The sequence below is a fragment of the Patagioenas fasciata genome, chromosome 2 (genome assembly GCF_037038585.1).
Source record: "Patagioenas fasciata isolate bPatFas1 chromosome 2, bPatFas1.hap1, whole genome shotgun sequence".
NCBI classification, from domain to species: Eukaryota; Metazoa; Chordata; class Aves; order Columbiformes; family Columbidae; genus Patagioenas; species Patagioenas fasciata.
This window is the reverse complement of record NC_092521.1, coordinates 54,028,420-54,048,503: the sequence shown is the minus strand read 5'-3', so window position 1 is coordinate 54,048,503 and position 20,084 is coordinate 54,028,420. Positions and strand designations below refer to the sequence as shown.

The 20,084-nt window shown below is 38.9% G+C and overlaps 2 protein-coding genes across 5 annotated transcripts in view; one reads left to right on the top strand and one right to left on the bottom strand.

Annotated features, from left to right (window-relative positions):
- Window positions 1–9,341, top strand: part of LAMA1 (laminin subunit alpha 1) — a 105,936-nt gene extending 96,595 nt beyond the window's left edge. For both annotated transcript variants that reach the window (XM_065832299.2, XM_071804237.1), the window contains exons 59-63: window positions 1,560–1,718; window positions 2,745–2,898; window positions 3,506–3,639; window positions 4,689–4,911; window positions 6,569–9,341. In XM_065832299.2, the coding sequence (XP_065688371.1) occupies window positions 1,560–1,718; window positions 2,745–2,898; window positions 3,506–3,639; window positions 4,689–4,911; window positions 6,569–6,729 (831 nt within the window). In that variant the 3' untranslated portion in view covers window positions 6,730–9,341. The remainder of the gene's footprint in view (window positions 1–1,559; window positions 1,719–2,744; window positions 2,899–3,505; window positions 3,640–4,688; window positions 4,912–6,568) is intronic.
- Window positions 7,971–20,084, bottom strand: part of ARHGAP28 (Rho GTPase activating protein 28) — a 76,090-nt gene continuing 63,976 nt past the window's right edge. For all 3 annotated transcript variants that reach the window (XM_065831189.2, XM_071804238.1, XM_065831190.2), the window contains 6 exons: window positions 19,281–19,363; window positions 17,564–17,761; window positions 16,727–16,870; window positions 14,767–14,921; window positions 14,063–14,127; window positions 7,971–12,236 (listed from right to left, as the gene is read on the bottom strand). In XM_065831189.2, coding sequence (XP_065687261.1) covers window positions 12,145–12,236; window positions 14,063–14,127; window positions 14,767–14,921; window positions 16,727–16,870; window positions 17,564–17,761; window positions 19,281–19,363 — 737 coding nt within the window. In that variant the 3' untranslated portion in view covers window positions 7,971–12,144. The remainder of the gene's footprint in view (window positions 12,237–14,062; window positions 14,128–14,766; window positions 14,922–16,726; window positions 16,871–17,563; window positions 17,762–19,280; window positions 19,364–20,084) is intronic.

The following is a 20,084-nucleotide window of genomic DNA, read 5'->3' as shown; positions in this document are numbered from 1 at the left end:
TTCTCCCACTTATTGCTTAGTACCTGGGAATGTCCTAGTAGCTAGTGCTAACAAGGAACCACTCTCTTTCCTTTCCCTGGTTGATGTAACATGAGAAAGGTAGACATTTGCAAAGAATGGAGACTGGAGGAGGAGGATTTGGCACAAGTAGAGTTTGAGGAGAAATTATGGCTACAGCTTTCAGGTATCATGTAGCATTTGGGCCCTTCTGTATCCAGGCTCTGGGTCAGCCTCTGCTGGCTCAGATCCTCTGAGCAACCTACCTGCTGCTGGCTCTGCCTCTTTTTGCAGGAAGTGACAGTGATGTCTGCAGGAGTTTTAAAAGCAACTCTGACCACATTACTTTTCCTTAAGGCCAGTGAGGATGGCAACATTCATCCTGCTACGCTTCCCTTCCTTTGTCTGTATGTGAAGCCTTAACTCCAGAAAATGGTTTCTGTGGGACAAAGTGATTGACGCAAAGCTGCCACCTCCCCTAGACACCTTGGGAATCAGCAGTGTTATTTTTGCTTTTCGTATATAATCAGTGTAAGAAAAACCAGAAAAAAACTAACATAAAGATGGCAAATGTGAACTTCTGTCAGAGAGATATCACAGTTAAGCTCTGCTACCTACCTTGAAAGGAAGAACACTCTGTGATTTATAGCTGCATATTTAAAATTTACTCATGTGAAACTCCCACTTTACACTTTTTAAGAGATGAATAGATTCTATATGAGAGCTGATCTACCTTTACTATCCAGGACATAAAAACATGAGCTTGAACCTTTTTTCAGAGATTAAGGCTGAGTCACATGACTTCACAGCTGGGAGTGATTATTGCAGCAGCTCTACAATCAATTTAAGCTAATAAGCATTTCTGCTGAAAGAAGCACTACTTCTTTTCATTCTCTGCCGTCTGCTCATATCATCCTGGTGTGCCACTTTATCCTCTTACCAACCTGAAAAGTTCATGAAACCTCATGTTGAACCTGGTCAGGATTCTGAATGGGGCTAAAAGTAACCAGGGAAGAATAAATGGCTGGCTGTCTTAAAATCCAGTCCTTCATCTGCATGTGAGTAATTGCTTTAGTGCAAGGAAGGCGTATTGGAGTGAATGAACAAGATGGACAGAACTGGAAAGCTTTTTGGTCAGAGCAAATTGAGCGCTGCCCATCATCAAATTACAGCGTAGGAGTGTGCACTTCAGAGAGCTACGATGGCTCAGCTAGTGAGCAGCACAGTAATTGCAGAAGACCAGCACAGTACTCCCTGCTTCAAATTTAGTGATGTGCTTGTATCCTAAGGTGATAAACTAGTGGTTTTAAATAACAATCGTTAAGGCACTGAAAAACTTCCACAGAACAACATGCAATCATTGTGATCCCTTGGGGAGACAAGGAGGCAGTTTAGCTGCTCAGTTGCCCTCTGAAAGGTCTTCAGCCTCATAATGGATTCCACAAGGATCCCTCAGTGTGGGATGTCAAAGCCATTTAGCTGTTAAAAAACTGTCTTGCTTACTTCTGTGGCAGATGATTCAGCTTACTGATTCATGTTTGCATTCTCATTTTTTTTTCCAGATAAAGACAGAATATGTTAAAAGAAAAGGTATAATCATTGTGGACGGACACGAATCGACAACAGTCAGTGCTCTGGGAGATGGCAGTACTTTGGATGTGGAGGGGAAGCTCTATCTGGGAGGGCTTCCCTTAGACTATGTGCCGAAGAATCTTGGGAATGTAAGAAGATTCGCGGTGATGGGGTGTCTCTGACATTTTGCAAAACTAGAATGAGTATACTGTATCAAACCCATCTAATTCAGCATCCTGTCTCTGACTGGCAAAACAGTAGTACTTAGGGAAAGAAATAACAATGAAAGTAATTACCCTTCACCAGATAAACCTTTCCAGCTTTCTGTGGCTCAGCGACTCTAACTAGAGTTTGTTTCCTTGTGTTTTGGTGGTGGCCCTTAATAGGTTTTTTCCTATCAATCTCACTATTAAAAATGGATAAAGAATACAATATCATGTGTTTCATAATATAAGAGAAAAATATAACCTAGAATTTCAGACATTTTGGTACCTAAATTCTATTGTATTTAAACAGAGATTATTCTATTGTATTTAAATAGAGATTAGGTGCCTTAAATATCTCTGAAAGGCTTGGTTTAGCTGCCTGAGATTACCACATACTTTTTCTACATGGTTTTAGAGAACAGGTTTTTGTCACCTTCTTCCTTGTGCAGCATGTTATCTCAGGGGGAATTCTGGTGATGATAACAATGTTTCTCAATTCCTGGGTGTACTTTCTGCACCCATGCTTTTTAATTGGATAAGGGGGCTAACAAATACTTTCATACTTTGAATCTGCAATTGCTGAAAATAGTAGTAGTGAGTAATTCTAATGAAACTTTGGCTCTGGTGATCTATACTTGCAAAATGTCTTAAAGACGTTCCAAACATGCTTCAGCAAATTAACAAGTAAATCAAGATTTTAACTGTTGGGGGGATATCCCTGCTCATTTTCAGGCAAATACAATTCTTTTTATATGTTACAGGGAGCAAATACTGTTTCTGAACAATATTTATTTTGACTCTTAAGGCATGTTATATAAGTATATGTAATAATAAGAAATGTAATTATTTTAGATTCTGCTGTGTTTTATTCAGAGGATTTTTTATTTACAATAATATCAAGTCTGTCACTGAGAGAGCACTGCAGCAGTTTGTATTACACACTAACTCTTCATATTTCATTATCTTCAGGTGACTCACAGTATTCCTGCTTGCATTGGTAACATGTCAATTAATAGCAAGCAACTGGACAATGAGAGCCCTGTGTCTATCTTTGCTGTGAATAAATGCTATGTAACAGTGCAAGAAGGTACTTTCTTCGATGGGAGTGGCTTTGCTGCTCTTGGTAAGTGTCATTAAATGAAAGCAGTACCTTACTGAATTAATATTAAGGAAGACATACTCTTGTTAGGTCTTACTGGAGCTTAGTGTAATTGATTGACTCCTCACACAAAGGGTGCATGCCCTACATTTCTAACTTGGGTCTCTTTATTCCGTACATCCCAAAGTGAGCATTTCTGCAAAAGGCTGTCTTCCACAAATGAAAGAGCTGATGATTCTAGCACTGAGAAAGAAATGAACTACCTCTTTCTCTAGCTAAGAATATCCATATTAATGATGTTAACATCTGTTAAATGGTATGGAGATAGAAGACGTAGGATGCTTGTTAAGTGACATGAAGGGTTACATTATGTGCTCTTTACAGTTTCTTACCAGTAAGATAGAATGTATTAAGTTTCCTTTCATTTATTTATATTTATTTGGGAATTTGTCTTTTCCAATATAAAACGTGAATACTGACATTTGAAAAACTTACTTCTCAGAGGTTCTACAAGGTTGTATCCTGGCAGACTAATTAACAAGCTTTTTAGGCCTATTAATGACAATGTATGTATTCTACTTTGTACTGTGGGTTACAAGTCTTCTATTAGAAACTCATAACTTCTTTTCAGTCAGAGAAGGTTACAAAGTTCGATCGGATGTGAACATCACGCTGGAGTTTCGTACGACAGTGTTGCACGGCATTCTCCTGGGGATCAGCAGTGCTAAGGTTGATGCCGTTGGACTGGAGATTGTAAATGGCAAGGTAGGCTGCAGAACTGCTAGATGGCACTAAATAGACACCAGTGAAATGTGGTGGAAGCAAAATGTCTAAACCAAATCCCTACAGAACTAAAACAGGACAGACTTCCAGTCTCAAGGTTTCTCACTGTCATCATATGATAAAATGTGAGATTAGCAGAAGTCCCTGGAACTTCTTGCCTTGTTAGTTAGTGTAATTTATGTTAGTCTGCGGCTACTGTGACCTCTTGTACCACATACCTTGCATGATAGACCAAATATGTACCTTTGTTGTAGCTTAATACTTTTTTTTTCTGCCATAGAGCTACACTTGCCCTTGATAAATATATTATTGCATGTACAAAGCACCATGTTTTGTAATTTCTTCCTCAATATTCATAAACAATTAACTCACTATCTACTTCTACTGGCCATTATGCTCCATAAACCTTTTAACAATCAATACATAGTTCTCTACTCATCGCCTGCATAAAAAATGTATACTTGATTGCTCTTAAGTATTTCCTTTTCTGAGAAACAGCTCATTTTTTATTCAAAGCTTCCTAGCTAGAGACAGGATTAAATATCACTGTTTCTGCGGGACCTGCTTTCTTAGTCAATATTTACATATTAATCCTCACCACAGAGTTGAGGAAATGTCTACTGCTTTGAAAAATAAATACATGAAATAAATCAATACACATATTGGTAATGACAAGTGCTTTCAGTCCATTCTCCTTTTCTTCAGATAGATACAGTGAATCTTCTTTCAGATCTGAAGTCTCAGCTTCTGTGAGAAAATGATTTGTATTTGTAAAAAGCATTGAAAGTCCAAGTGAAGTATACCAAACGAACTCAGTGCACTACTGCATGGATAGATCTAAGTCTTTGAGATTTTAAAGATACTTCAATAAGGCCACACTCTATCTATCAAAGTAAACATGAGCTTTACATAATTATCAAACGTTTATTAAAACGGAAATCTCTGCACCAGCGTGATTGTGCTTTTATCTAGGCAAATCAGTTCATGTATTCTTACTTTGTATCTTTATTGGCATCTGGCTGTTTATACAGGTTTTATTCCATGTCAACAATGGAGCTGGCAGAATAACAGCTACATATGAACCAAGAGGCACAAATAGTTTGTGTGATGGAAAATGGCACAAGCTTCAAGCAAACAAAAGCAAACATCACATTTCGCTGATAATTGATGGGAATTTGGTTCAAACTGATAATCCCTATATCCAGTCAACATCTGCAGATACAAACAATCCGATTTATGTTGGAGGCTATCCTGGTAGGTACAATAATATTTCTCTTCCCTTCTCTCCCTCCCACTCTTGCTCTCTCTCATAAAAATGACTCTTAACACATGCACTCTCTCCCTCCCCCTCCTTGCTCCCTTGCTCTTTCTCTCTCTTGCCCTGATTCATTGAGTTCATGACTGAGTTATTAATCATAATTACCATTTTCCACATTGTTGCTGGGATCACAACATATTAATGTTTGGGTGTACTGTCTTTGTGGAGGACTGTGTTGAGCTGTTGAGTATGTTGACAAGATCAACTCAACTCCTGTCACTTTCCTACACAAACCTGCTCCTTAGCTCCTCAGAAGGATTTCCTCCACACAGTTTATCTTTTACAGTCTCTCTCAGATTTCACAACACCTCTGCCTGTGTATGCTGAGGTGCAGTTCTCTTGCAGTCGAATTGATACTAAGGCTTTCCCTCAAATTTGTCTAAGTAAGGCTTCCGTAGTGCTCTTCTGATTTATTTTTGTTAATATTTCATGTCAGGGTTTGTGCAGGCAGAAGTCAAGCTGCTACAGATGGACATATTTCCCTTGTTCTGTGTAAATTCCTTTCTGAAGTAACTGTCAGTCATACTAGGATGGTAGTCTAAAAAGCCAATAACACAAAAAAAAATATATAATTGAATTACTTTTCAGTTAAGTTGTGCAACTTACTAGTTGATAATTTGAGCCAAGACTATTCATTAAGAGGCTTAAATTTTGAACATCATGAGTTTGGCCTTCATGCAGGCATACTTTTTAATGAAAGCATCAGTACTGAGAGTGAGTAGGCTTTGTGTGGATTTGAATATCTTATGCTTTTAAACATAGCAAAAAAAGCCCATATCCATTTGTCTCTGAAAAAGCTGTTACAGTTTATCGGTTCAGATACTCAGATTTGTGTGAAAACAGAGTGATGGGATCTTGAAGGGCAAACTCAGCTTTTAAATATTTGGAAAGCTTTAGGGATGATAGCTTGAAATGTTATAGAGCCTTCTGTTGGACAAGGTTTTGGTGCTTCATGAAAAATGAATTCATGCTAATTAACCAGATCTTGATTAATATTTGATCTTCCTCACATACTAAAGTGGTTTATCAGCTTCTTGTGAACCTGGTTTTTTTTAGTAGTAGGGTGATGTGATACTAATTTTTCTTTCAGTGCTCCTTCTGTGAAGATTAGGTTTAATAGTGAACACAGATTCTTCAGTTTAGTTGAATACTGCAGAAGTGGAATGAATTGTTTCACAGGTTGTGTGAAAAGAAGAGTTAGACTCTTTACCAACCTGATGTTTTGATTTGCCACTGGAGTCCATGGCTCTGTACAGCTCAGCTGTTGCTTCATACCCTGCCAGTTCCAATTTGAACTTCAAAGACACCTATCTGGAGTGACTTTCTCCTCCCTTTCCCACTCTTTTATCTTGACAAATTATTTCTGCAAACTCTGCACAAGTTATCCCAGAACATGGCTTACTCTCAAAGGCAGAAGTGACTGTCCATGCTGGAATGTCCCAGATTATCCAAATGTGAAGGGAACTTGCTACTCCTCAGCTGTCGGTTTTCTCTCTTGTTTAGGAGGGAAGGGAGGCAGTTGAATAACCTGCATCTTTGTATTGTTTCAGTTCACTGGATATAGATTCAACATATTTCATGTTTGTTTTTCAGCTGATGTGAAGCAAAACTGCCTCACAAGCAAGAGCTCATTCCATGGCTGTTTGAGGAACCTTGTGTTGACCAAGGGCCAACAGGCAGAGTTGTTTGACTTCAGCAGAGCTTTTGACCTGCGTGGAGTCTTTCCTCATTCCTGCCCTGGGGCTGAGCACTGAACTGCAGCACAACTTGTCTGGTCTGAGAGAGAGTTTTTGTTGATCTGTTATTTTTCATTCTCATTTTGTAATGAAAAGAAGAATTGGCGAGAGCCTGCATCTCTTCGATTTTTCTGGTTGTTTTCCAACTCAGGTCATTTATTTTTTTTATATTCAGAAGCTCTATGTCTGCATTTTAACAAAAAGGTTTTAAACAACAAATACCTCTGCTACAATGGTAATGGCATTAATTGGGTGTTTTTCTTTTGGGAATTTTTGTTAATCAGTGTTTACAGTATGTTTTCTTTTGATTACATGACAGTATTTCATATTGAGTGTTGGTCGTTTTATAAAAAGGTAATTTTGAACTGCATAATAAACTACAATAAACTGTGCATTATTTCATGTGGTTCAGTTGTCTGTGCATTTCAGTTAGAAGAAAAAGAGTGGGATGGTTAAGAACTGACACGTTCAAGTGGATGGAGTCCAGCAGAGGGAGCATGAGACTAAAGGCATAATGATGAAGTTCTCAGATTCAGTCTAATTGATAGAATTTTCTTACTATAGTTTGTATGGTAGCTCTGATCCCTTTTACTTCTGCTTTGATATCCAGGGCTTCCAATGCCTATTATAGCCACATTGTCTAGGAGGATTATTTTCCTGTTCATGCTTTCATGGAATCACCTGCAGGACAAGCAGCAACTCCACACCACAGAGATACACATGAAATGTTGTGTTGGTGAAAAAATGATTTTGGTTGGCGTGGGAACAACTATTGTTTTTTCTTGCAGTCAGAACTAATGCATCTTTCTTGGGAAAACGGTATTTCTTAGAGGACACAGGGAAGCACCTCTCATGCCCTCCAATTCCTAATTCACAGGCCAGTTAGCAGTTCTATCTTCACCTCTTCCTACTGGGCCTGCCTCTGTTTCTAAAATGAGGTTTCCAGTAGTTGCACTTGAGCCAGGTTTGGGGACACTCGCTCGATCTGACTCAAGTGAGGACATGCATTCATCAACTGGCTGGCTTGTTGAGCACTGACAGCCATGTCTTGTACTTGAAGATGCATCTGTAATAAACATAGCTCTTTACAAGTCACGTCCACCCCCTTTTTTTCTCTTTGAACTAGCAAGTATTTTTATTTGCTCCTTAGAATTTTGTTTGGCTTTTACTATACTTTTTTTACAATTCATTCTAAAATCAATTTTGCTCCATGTATATCATGCTGGTTTAAAAAAATACCATCTCAAATGAAACCCCAAAGCAGTTTGTCATTTATTGCGATGAAGCAGGATTCCAAGCAGTGTCATTTTGTACTTTGCATTGAAGTAGTGAAAGGGAAGAGCTCCTGGATGAAGAACTGCTCCACTTGACCAAGGACTGGAGCAGAGAACTCCACTTGTGCAAGGACTAGCTGCCTAGGTGATTTAACAAGACAGTTGTTTTTAGGACAGTTTCACTGCTGCTTTTTGCCATTTCTGTCACTGCTTCTATCTGAAAACCACGTGTTTAGATTTGAAAAGCTTTTTTTTTTTTTTTGTTGGTATTGTTTTTATTTTTGACACAAATACGATACAATGGACACATTCTGCTGTACAAATACACTTACGTGTGGGCTTGTTTCAACAAAAGACATAACATAATGAGGATTGTAAGAGAAATGTACATACAAACATTTTGCTTTGATTAGTGGCATCGTATTATTTTCCAGAGAAGGCACACATTAATGGAAAGCCATTGAAAAATAACAACCGAACCACAGTATGTTTGTATTTGTTATCTATTAACCCCAAGGTCTGATCTCATTACAAGCAGTAATTAAAGCAACATTGTTTGGATAAAATTTCATCTGTATCCTGAAATATGTCTTTTAATATATATTTTTTTGATAATTTCCAAATCTTGCTCATTAGAAGGAGAAACATTGTATCAATGGAAGAGACTGTCATAGAGGTGAAAGTAGTAACAAGAAGGTTTTGAATATTAAACCTCTAAGCCAAAATATTTTTCCTGGAAAATGCAGGGTGAGGTAGTTAATATTATACATAGACACAGACACATTTGCACACACACACACATTCTAATGACATTAGCTGCACCAACAGGTTAGAGCATTCCAGTTTGTTTCCAATACCCACTTCTTGCATATACTCTTTGTGTTGACATGCAAAATGTTGTCTTTGTAGAACCACAGAGTACATAAATGCCTGAGGCATCTTTGGAGTTCACTGAGTTTCTCCCTGCTTGCTACCACTTTCTTAATAGCTTTCCACATATGTTGCTTTCTGTTAGGTGACAATCCTCTCATAACTTGGTTTTGACTTCTACTGCTGTCAGGAGGAACAAAAATCCAGGTGCCTCCACCAGCATTTTGAAATGTAGGGCCTAAAGCTGAGACCTCATATTCAAAAGTGTCATATAGGTTGTTCAGTTTGTCTGCTGCATATTAAATCAAGTTAGTGTACCACGACAACACAAAACAACTTAATGTGTAACAATATTAACCACAGTGCGCATGGGTCATTAGGTCCATTTGTATCAAAAAAGGATTTTTGCGATTTTGTTTCAGAGACAGCAGGTATTTGGTCATGCTGTAGTATTCTGGCCACTGTATGTAGAATCTAGTTCATCTGCTGATATGCGTGTCTTATACCAAAATTAAAACTTTTGTTATAAAACAAGTATTCTCAGGATGGATTTCCTTACATCAGATTTGGCTTTCCTAAGTTGCAAAGTGGTAAAGGTGAAAGTCTTCCAAAGAACCTTTCTATCCTGTATGGAATAAAGTGAGATCTATTTCAGAAATAATTTTAATGACGTCCTCACTTCAGGGCCCAGAACATGCTGAGCAAGTTACAGTGTGAGCACAGGGGGTGCTCTGTGCTTTCCCTTGCGTGGCCATTGAGAACATGGAGTAAAGTGAGTGGGCAAGACGGAGGAGGTCAATACATTTGTCTGAGAGTCCTGTAGAAAGTTACCTCATTTGCTACAACACTTCAAATTCTTTAGTTAACATTCAGGCTTTCTGTATAGTCATAAAAGCTCTTTCGTTGGCTATAAATACAATGATGCTTAGCATTTATATGATACTCTTCATATTCAATGCACTTGGCACATAAAATCCCTTTGCTGAGTTTGTCCTTCCTAGATGGATGTTTATAACTCCTGCTCTGCTCAGGGAATTGTTTGGCTGCGTCTGAGAGCAGAATTTAACTCAACTAGTTTTCATGTTACCTTTATAAGGAAAAAGTACTAGTCCTGTTTTACAGCTAAAAGAGAAGGGCAGCATAGTAGAAAGAGTTGTCCATCGCCACAGAGGGAACTAAAGGGAATCTGGAATAAAGCACTTGACAAAACGTTTATGCTTAGTCCAATGAACAAACCACAGAACCTACTCTCTCTCACATACTTAAAATAAATAGTTGCCAAAATAAGCAATGTATTTTATAATACAGCTGTCCCTGGTCCTAACCTGACTGCAACTGTGCACCGATTAGTGTTAAGGGGGAAAAAAATAAAGTTGGAAAGTTAAAAATTTCACTGTTTATAATTTTTTTTTATCTCAAGAAGGTAAGAAAGACAGATGGCATCTGCCCTCTGTAGACATTATTGTTGCTGGTAAAATTACTGATTCAACATTGATTTATTTCACTGAACACTAACAATGAAAGTTAACTACTGGAGAATACAATTAACTTTGAATCAGAAGTAGGGTTTCCAGAATGTGAAAATCCTTATTGCACAGCTTCAGGAGAGCATCACAGGTTACAAGTTTCTCTGCAGGACAACATACTTCATGTTTACCTGGAGGACTTGGTTCGGGATGCTTTTACATTGCTACCTGGTAAGCAGAGGACCAGCTTCTGCCTCATCCATGTGTCTGAATCAGGAGCAAAACCTACTGCTCAGACTGTGTGAATTAATTGTACAGTGTTGTCATCCGATGACAGAGATATTGCAGTGCAGTTGAAGGCATTAGTTCCTATTTTTTGTGTTAGACAACAACAAAAAAAGACTTGCAGTTTTCCAGAGACTTGCGACTTCCCTTCTTAACAATCATGCTTTAGTTCTATATAGTTTAGCCTAAAAGCAGAGGATTAGGTGAAGAATGATGCTCACCCTTGGGACTGGCTACAAACCAGACATACTGTCTAACATTTACTGTGCTGCATTCCCACGGCAGTTGCAGCCCCTGTTCTCTTGTCAGCCTGTTTGTTTCCATAGACTGCTTGCCATCTGTAAAAGGAGCTGCAATTTGCTATGTATTTGTAACCCCCCTCCTCCCCCGCCCCCAGCACAACTGGGCCTAGTCTGGCTACAGTTTTAAGGCCTTAATGTATAAATGTTAAATAAAAGTATTAAATCCCTCTGCTCATTGGAAGCTCTTTTTCTTCTCCATGCTGTAGTTTACAAGGTCCAGACAAAGATCTCTCTTCTCAATGCAGCTGAATAGTATAAAAGTTGCTTACATATTAAAGCTAAAATAAACAAAAGAAAAATAATTAGGTTACAAATAAAGAAACTATAATGTTTAACAAAAAAAGATGATGGCTGTAAGTTGCACCATTAACACATAGCTCATTATGGCATTACACAGACTTAAATCCGAGAGCATCATGTAAAAGATGGAGGCAGGGGAATATGCCCCTTCTCACCAAGCATTTGTCTCCCAAAACTTGTATATGTCACAGGGGAAGGAAGCAGAAAATGGTTTGTGGTGCTACAATTGCACACAGTAATGTAACCCAGACAGACAATTTTGAAGGACTGGTAGTAGTATACGTAATGGATATATAAAGAGTTTAGCTGTCTATACAGTATTTCTTCCTCCTGCCTCCATCCCTCCCCCAGCATCAGGTACTCATGAGGTGTGACTGAGAGACATAAATATTGCAGTAATGCACACTGCACAGGTTTGCTTCCAGCAGAAGGGTTTGGTTCTGTCCCATAGCTACGTCTTGGCACTGCTGAAGGTCGGGCTCCTCTCTTCCACACTTGACAGATACCTTCTCTTCTTGAACATCTCTGTGATGCTTGTGTGTTACGCTGTGGTTGGTAGTGTTTCATGCATCCACAGATGCTACTGGATTCTTAAAAAAAAAATCATGTTCTAACACCAGGTCAGGAAACAAACAACTCTGTATGCGACAGGTTGTTTTCTGTGCACCGTACCTTGGTCTGTCCTCAACTCCTGGGCCAACTAGCACAAGTGTAACACATATGAAAGTGTAACTGATATTTTCAGATGGTCCAGAAGTTGGAGTGATAATGCTCATACCAAAAGTAGTACGTGGTGACCAGCAGTTGGACAGTTCAGTAGGAAGGAATTATATCCTGTAGCTACCCTTTTGTTTCATCTCTGCCAAGAGCTTCTTGAAATGACAGGAATCACTGTTGTTCATTCGGCTTTTGTCCAGTACACTGCTGCCTTCTGCTTCAGCTTGCTTTAGGTTTTATCACCCATTCTGCCTGAGGATTGGCACGGTAAACATCTAACATGTATGCATCCGGATCCAAACAGTGCTGACCTGAAATGGAAATTGACAGCCATGAATCATCAGATGTTTTGAGCACATGAATAAGTGGGATGTTAAAGTGTCCTTGGATGTATCTCTGACTTGCACACAGAGACCCTAGCTTGGTGTGTCCAGCAGACGTCCTGCCTGGGTACAAACAGGGGCTTTGGCAACTGGTCAGTGATTTTACTCAGTGAGAAGAGTCATGAGTTCACTTTCACGTCCAGGCAAGATGCCGTGCATTATGGAAAAAGCGCTTAGTCAAATGGTGAACAAATATTGTGGTTTCTTTAGAAGCATTAGCAACACTGTTACTGTAAGAGCTGCAGTATGTTTCAGTTTGTTTTTCATTTATTTGGATTTACTTGGCTGGAATTGCAGCTCTGTGACTTTGTTTCTATACTGTTTTTAAATGCTGAAAAAGTAGCTCTGTAAACCATGTCTTCCCATCCAGCTAGGCTAAGGTCTTGCAAAGAAATACAGGAACTATATCAAAGTTTTTGGCAGCGGCTGTTCTGCCAGTTGGAAGGTTTTGTTAGGGGGCGACTGGGACTGGGAATTGGGTGGCTGGGGGCTCCCTGCTGCCTTTGTCACAGAAAAAGGCATTTAGTGCCTCTTAATTGAGTTATAAGGCAATAAATTCTTGAGTTAAGTTGATTTGTTGGACTATATTGCATTTAATCTGGGTGATGAAGCAATTCAGCTGATGAGGTTACAGGGCTGTGACACAAAGGATTATGGTAAAACTTTCGTACAGTTACTTATAAGGTCATTGAGGTCCTAATGATTTTATTAAAATGAAAGCAATATAAATGAATTAATGCATAATCAGTGGAATGAGGTGCCGTGGAAGTTCTATGGTTATAAAAGTAATTTTAAATGAAGAAGCAAATTAAATGTCCAGATGTTTGAAAGAGCATACAGGGAATACTTGGCATTGTTTCACAAGGCCTTTGGGATCTTCTCTTGTTTCAGGATTGGTTGGTCATCCTCTTTAACCAGGCAAAAAAATCACTAATCAAATTTAGTTTTGTATGAGTGTATCTTCAGTAATGAAGACTTTGCTTCTTGGCTGCTGCTGAAGCAAGTCCATGTTTTCTGGTAACTTGATGGGAACTGTTTAGAGCTTAATCTAGAAGAATTAAGGAATAATCTAATTGGACAGTTGACAAAAGACTCCAACAGAGTATCCAGACTTTTAATATGAATAGAGAAAGGAGAGAGTCAGGACTGTGCAGTATCAAATTAAAATATGTTTTTTGACCTTTAGGCCAGGAACTTGTGTGGCAAGCCACTGTTGTTACAAAAATGTCGCTGCATGAAACGCGGAAGACAAAATCCCTGCTGCAAGGAATTTACAGTCTAAATAAAGCACATGGATTAGAAGGAGTATAGAACACCCATACAGGCAGAGGCTGAATTCTCAATTCTGTGTTTTTTATTTGAAGGAGGTTAACACAGTGAGGAATAAATAGGTCTTGGGAAAAGGCTTGACAGCGAGGTGGAATGTGCTCACAAGAGGAAGACTCAGAATCTCTTAACCATGGAGAAACACTCAATTATGAGAGTGATAGAGGTAAATGAAAGGTCAGATGAATTTGGCAAGACTGTAAGGAGTCCTGCTGAGATCAGGTCACTATCTCTGGCAGGGTGCCCTTCCAGTCATACTGGAGTCAGAAGGAATCATTACCTTGATTTTAAGAGCTTTTGGGTCAGACATCTTTCCTGCAGATGGAGTGGAAGGTTGGAGAGACCCAGCTGTGTGAAAACAGCACTGCCCTGAGGTGTTTTAGAGGGCTAAGGACATTCAGAATTGGATTTTCAAAAATGAGACCTACCTATATTTCCTCCAATTTCATGTAAACTTTGGATCTGGCCTCTCATGTTCTGGGATGAACCGCGGCTAGGATAGAAAAAAACCTTCAGTTTGCCTTTATTTTATAAGCACTCCCTTATCAGCCACCATCTATGTTAAGCTGAAAGTTGATTTTATTTTCCACTGTGAATTTAATTATTGAAAGCAAAGACGTCCACCAAATGGAACACTACAGAATACTGAATCTGCTACAGAGACAGATTACTGTGTCACAGTTAACTAAGCCTTCTATTACATTGTTTATTTTTTATTATTTATTTAAAGAACAGAATTCTGTGGTAACATGGGACAACTTTGCAGAGAAGACATTCAGATACAATTTACCATTTCCCATAACTTAATAATTGCTACCTTGCAGAAATAAAAGCAGTAATATCTTATTGGCAGATGTAAGACAATCCCTCTGCGTTCTCTATGCAGCAAATCTATAAAATGTATGTTTTTAGAAGTGGCAGAGGGCAGATTGATTCTGTATAGGAGCCAATTATTAAGTAAAATAGGAAGAATAAAATCAGTGGTTTCTTTGACCAACACAACCATAGATTAGCAACTTTAGATTAGAAAAAGAATTATTGTAACACAATGAATCTTTGTAAAGGGGACAATATTAATTAATAAACCTCACATTATTGTTCAGGAAAAACAAAATGTTCTGATTTAACCCACCTGTTTTCACAGTGGAATCGAGCCAGGATGTCTTTGGCTTTTGTTTGGCTGTTGAGTTGAATTGCCATAGAGACTTTTGAATGCAGTGGAGCATAAACTCTTATCACCCCCTCAGGTATGTCACTCTGCAGGTATGGGGGAAAAGTGACAGCTCCCTAAAATCAATATTCAATAGAGTAAGTATAAGGCAAATATTGCTGTAGCTCCTTTCAGAAGCAGTTCTGCCACGCTTTTAAGGTTACTTGGAAAAATCTCTTTTGGATTCACTTATGAATTCAAAAAAACATATTTACAGTCCTACAAATGCAAATTTATAGATACAGTATAATAAGATATGACACAGAAGACACAAACTCCTCGCTAAGCATCACATAAATACATGCAGAATAAAGTATGACCCTTGCATTTTAGTTGCTTGCAGTAATATTGAGTCAAGTCATTATGTGAGATTTTTGAAGTTATTTCTGTTACCATTGATCAGTGAAACAACAGCTTGTTTAAAAATATTTAAAAATGACTAGGAATATCTGGTCCTCCTTTTAAAGATGAAATTCTCCTGAGGCATGAATATCCAGTTCCCTATTTCTGCTTCCTATAGGTTCAACTAGATCGAAGTATAGATACAGTAAAATATCAAAGTACCATATGGTTTCTGTTAATTTGAAATTTGACCCTTTGTAGTGTTCAAATGATCATCTCAGAAGTTTAAGCACTCTTCCATGATTAATGGTGGATAAATCAATTAGTAAGGTTTGCATTCCAGTTCTAATTCAGCTAATACCAGCTGAGCAGAGTACAATAGTCTCTCCAGTCTCTGTCCCTGTGACATTTAGAACATCTGAGACCTGGAGATTGTGTTAAGTGCTCTCAAAATTCAACTCAGTTATCCAAACAGAGTTTGTCTCCAGTTTACCCCTCATATTTCAGGTACCTGCCATGGCTAGTCTTGTTCTTATTAGATGCAAAGCCAATTACTATGATCCATGAACTTGCCTTCCCAAAGGTGCAATGACTGCAGTAATTGACTCTCCTTAGAAACTCTCACTGTATTTGTTCCAGGGTGAATACTGTTTTGCAATACAGTAGTTTGCATCGCCATTTTAAACAAACATCTGTGTCTCCATCTACAGCACAAACGTGTGTCCCACTGCCAATATATTTCAGACAATGTTGGCAAATCAATTCTCAAAAAATCTGCATTAGAATGGATTCACTCTTCATATATATCATTTCTCTATTTCTTTTTCCAGAGGTTCCCTTCTGCAGTTTCTCTGTTGTCTGTATCGGTGGCTTATTCTCCATTTCTTACAGTCTCTTAATATCACTCCTTCCCAATTTGTCTTTTATTTTGTTCCTTAAGACTACTCTTCAATAACTGTAGAGGCCTTGACGAGTTTCTTGATTACACTTCTTGCAATTCACCAATCTTCATTCTTTCAAACCGCTATGGAAGACCCTAAAGACTTTATCTCCAGGTACTTAAAGGTAGTTTACTACATGGAAATACTAGATGTAAGCTGCTGTAGGAAATGCAAATGTTGTGCGCTTGTACATAACATGCTTTGTTACCCAAATTATATATTACACCTAACATGTAAGTTACTTCTAGGTATCTGTTGAAGCCATTGAAGGTATCTATTGAGCTGTGCATTTGTTTAATGTCTACAGGTCATTGCTGTCAAGGACAATCCACCATTTTCTTATAAAACAGGTACAAAACCAATATGTGTTTGTAACAGTTTAGAGCCTGGGCTGCTTGAAATCATTCTGTCTTCCTCACCTTTTCTCAATCAAGCTCCAGAACTTTGTCTTATCAAAATGTTGGACTGGTAAGCACTTCTTTCAAGATAGCTCCCAGATCAGCTTATTTTGTACAGCAAAATTTCCTCCCCGACCCCAGAAGCTTTTATGAGATAAGAGAGGAGGGTGGCTGGTTGAAAATGATATATTTTTATCACACCTCTGATCTTTCAGGTCTTTCCCGCTCCATGGTCTTTCTCCTCAGAAGTTTTCTCACTCCTTTGTCAAACATGAGCTGCCTCTTGCTGTTGTTCATTGCTGCCTCATTCATTTTTCTCACCTGGGAAATCAGGAAGGATGGGACCTGAAGGAGGAAACCAGAGCTGAGAATATACAGTAATTTTTTCCTCTATAAAACTGGTGTTGGGGCTTTAGAAAGGCACCAAATTTTAGGCTGCAGAAGCTCTGTTTATTGCCAGGAGATACATGCGATTAGTAGCTCCCTCTGACAAATCACAGTTATCCCTTTGGTGAAACTGTAGATCATCTTTCATATAATATGAAGCTTTCTAGTGATGTTTGCAGTTGTAAGAACTTTATTACAAGGTTGTCTTTGCAATCCCCATCATACCCTCTCTCTGTTACAGGAAAATGAGCTGCCACTGTCATCATCTTCATGCCAACCTTCCAAAGTCCATCAAGGACTATAGGCTAAACTTTAAACCGTCATTTAATTTCATTGAAGTCTGGATATCTCACCTGGGCATCGAGATTAAATCATTCTACTGTGCGTTCTCCTATATAATCAATGGTGTGGTATAGGTATCTCCACAGTGCAATTCGTGCTAAAATGGTTGTCTTAGGTGAGGTAAATCTCCATCCAGAGTTATCCATCACCTGATCTCATTCTAGTTACAAAAGACTCCAGACAGTTTACAGAGAATAGCTAACTGCTTCTTCTAGGAAGGTCGGTTTACTCTGATTTCTACAGAGCTGCTGCATCTAGCTAAATACTTCTCCATTCGGGAGCCATAAGGAGGGAACCAGCATTACTCACTGTCCACAGAATGTCCTGGTACCGAATTAAAAGCCGCACAATGTGTGCTGTGGTAGTGGCTGCTTGCATTTCTTGTTGGTTTGCACGTTTTCCTTTGTAGATGAAGAGGTTTGGTGCAACAATCATAGAAACATTCCATAAATTCATTTTATTTTTCCCTTCGTTAGCAACCACCTTCTTCAGGAACTGAAGGAAAGCCTGGAAAAACAATACTTGTTATGTTGAGTCTCACAAAATATTTTACTTCTTAAATGCAGCATTCTCAAATGCACATCTGGCTAGAAAGCTGCCATATTTGCACTTGGAGGTGAAATTCAGGTTTTTTCATAGAATCATAGAATCATTTCAGTTGCAAGAGACCCTCAGGATCATCGAGTCCAACCATAACCTAACTCTAGCACTGGACCATGTCTGTGAGAACCCCATCTAAATGCCTTTTAAACACCTCCAGGGGTGATGACTCCACCACTTCCCTGGGCAGCCTGTTCCAATGCCTGACAACCCTTTCCATGAGAATTTTTTCCTAATATCCAATCTAAACCTCCCCTGGCACAACTTGAGGCCATTTCCTCTTGTTCTATCACTTGCTACTTTGGAGTAGTACTTGCTATTTGCATTCTAATTTGGATTACTCTGATGTTTGCTGGCATGACCACCTAAGACAGTCACAGAGGAACAGTTAGTATTATCAAAACACACATTAATAAATTATCTATCACTTACAGCAGAATCTCAAGTCTGTAAGTCAAGTACAGTGCCTGCGCTAAGCCTCTGAATCCTCTAGCAGAGGAAAGTTACAAAGATGTTTCAATGGAATAGTTATTGTCTTCATAGATTTCAAGGTGTCTATTTTGATGTATCTGGCCAAGGCTTTTTATATTTTAGTCACCAGGATGATCAGCCTCTCTTGAAAAGTCCCATATGTGATATAATCTGAGGAATTTCTGACAGCAACCCACCAATCATTTATGCTGGGATAATGAAAGCAAGAAGTGCTCAGTGGTTGTTCGCTGATGTCACTTTTGCGCATGCATGGCAGAGGTCCTGACGAGCAGGGGAATGTCTGGGGGCTCCCAGGCAGCTTGTTCACCCAGGTTTCCTTTATGTGGAAACAAGTCCAAAGATGCAACCAGTGTCTCAGGCTGCAGACACACCTGGAAGCTCCCAAGCACCCAAAATGCCTGTAGCCATTGTGTCTGTATTAGGAAGTAGTACGTGGATGTGGATATGGAATTTTAAGGCCAAACCAGAAAAGGCTGAGGTCCTGACATCCATGCTACAGGGGTTTTTAGTTTGGACTGCCTCCTCCAGTCTGGTCCAGTGCCCTGGAAGCCCTTCAGCACTGGGAGTGCACCAGGTGAGCTTAGGGGGCAGCTTCTCATTTACCTTCATGCTGAAGAATTCCAGTTATACAGAAAAATGGACCTTCTCTTTCCAAACTATGTGAGGAATATGCCTCTTTGAAATGAATGCTCCAGAATAAATGATGCCTGGGAGCCATTTACTGACACCAGCAGTTGGATACCTCCAGCAACTGGTTCTTGTAAAATAAATGACAGCCAGGGAATTGGAACATCTTTTCAAGGAAATTATAAAAAAAAAAAACAACAATGAATACTTTTGTGGTGCAGCATCTGGTCACTGACTGTTAGAAAAAAAACACATCTCTCATTTTAAAGTCAAAAGTACCACAGGTGATAGCAAATGAAGAACTTACCTTGGCTGTGTCTCTGTTGGCTTCAGGCAGCAGCATGATCAACAGATGCAAAGCTTGTAGCTGTAACTTGATCTTGGGGATTTCTAAGAATAGGAATTAATATTTTTAAAATCCCAGTTGCAATTGGTTTGTTCTAAAAACCTTGAGGTCAGCAGTTCTAGAAACACAACAACCACTGCCCATTTGGGACTAGTATGCTTAGGTGTTGGTTATCCATAACCTTTCTTTCCAAATATAAAATCAACTTAATGAGTGGGTTTTTCCTCATCATCTTGGGTCATTGTCATAGGGGGAGACAAGTGTCTATAAAAGTCTGTCTAAATAGCAAGGAGACAATATTTTTTTATACTAGCTATTTTCACTTGTATATCATGATCAAATTGTCTTGTGAATATGAATCAAGTATTTCTCCCCTTTCAAACTGAAATGGATATTTGTTTACACAAATTTTTTTGACTAATATTACTATTTGTCCCAATCTAGCACTCTAGATTAAATAGACCCCCTTGTCAGTTACAAAACACGATCCTGTTTTCAGCAGTTGGCATATATTGATACTGTGCAATGCTTACTAGAAGAGCTGGTGTGGAGAAGACTCAGGACGGATAAGAGAGGGTTGGAAAAAAAAGTGTGCGAGCTGTGTACAGTGTATCTGTTGTAGGAAATAAAGTTATTTTATTTTGCATAGACACCTCCTTTTCAGTCTTCTCCTCCAAACTGCTAAGCGAACATAACTACATGCAGTCTGGGACCCCCAAGGAGCACACTCAAGTATGTGAGGGTTTCAGGAAGGAATCACCTCTG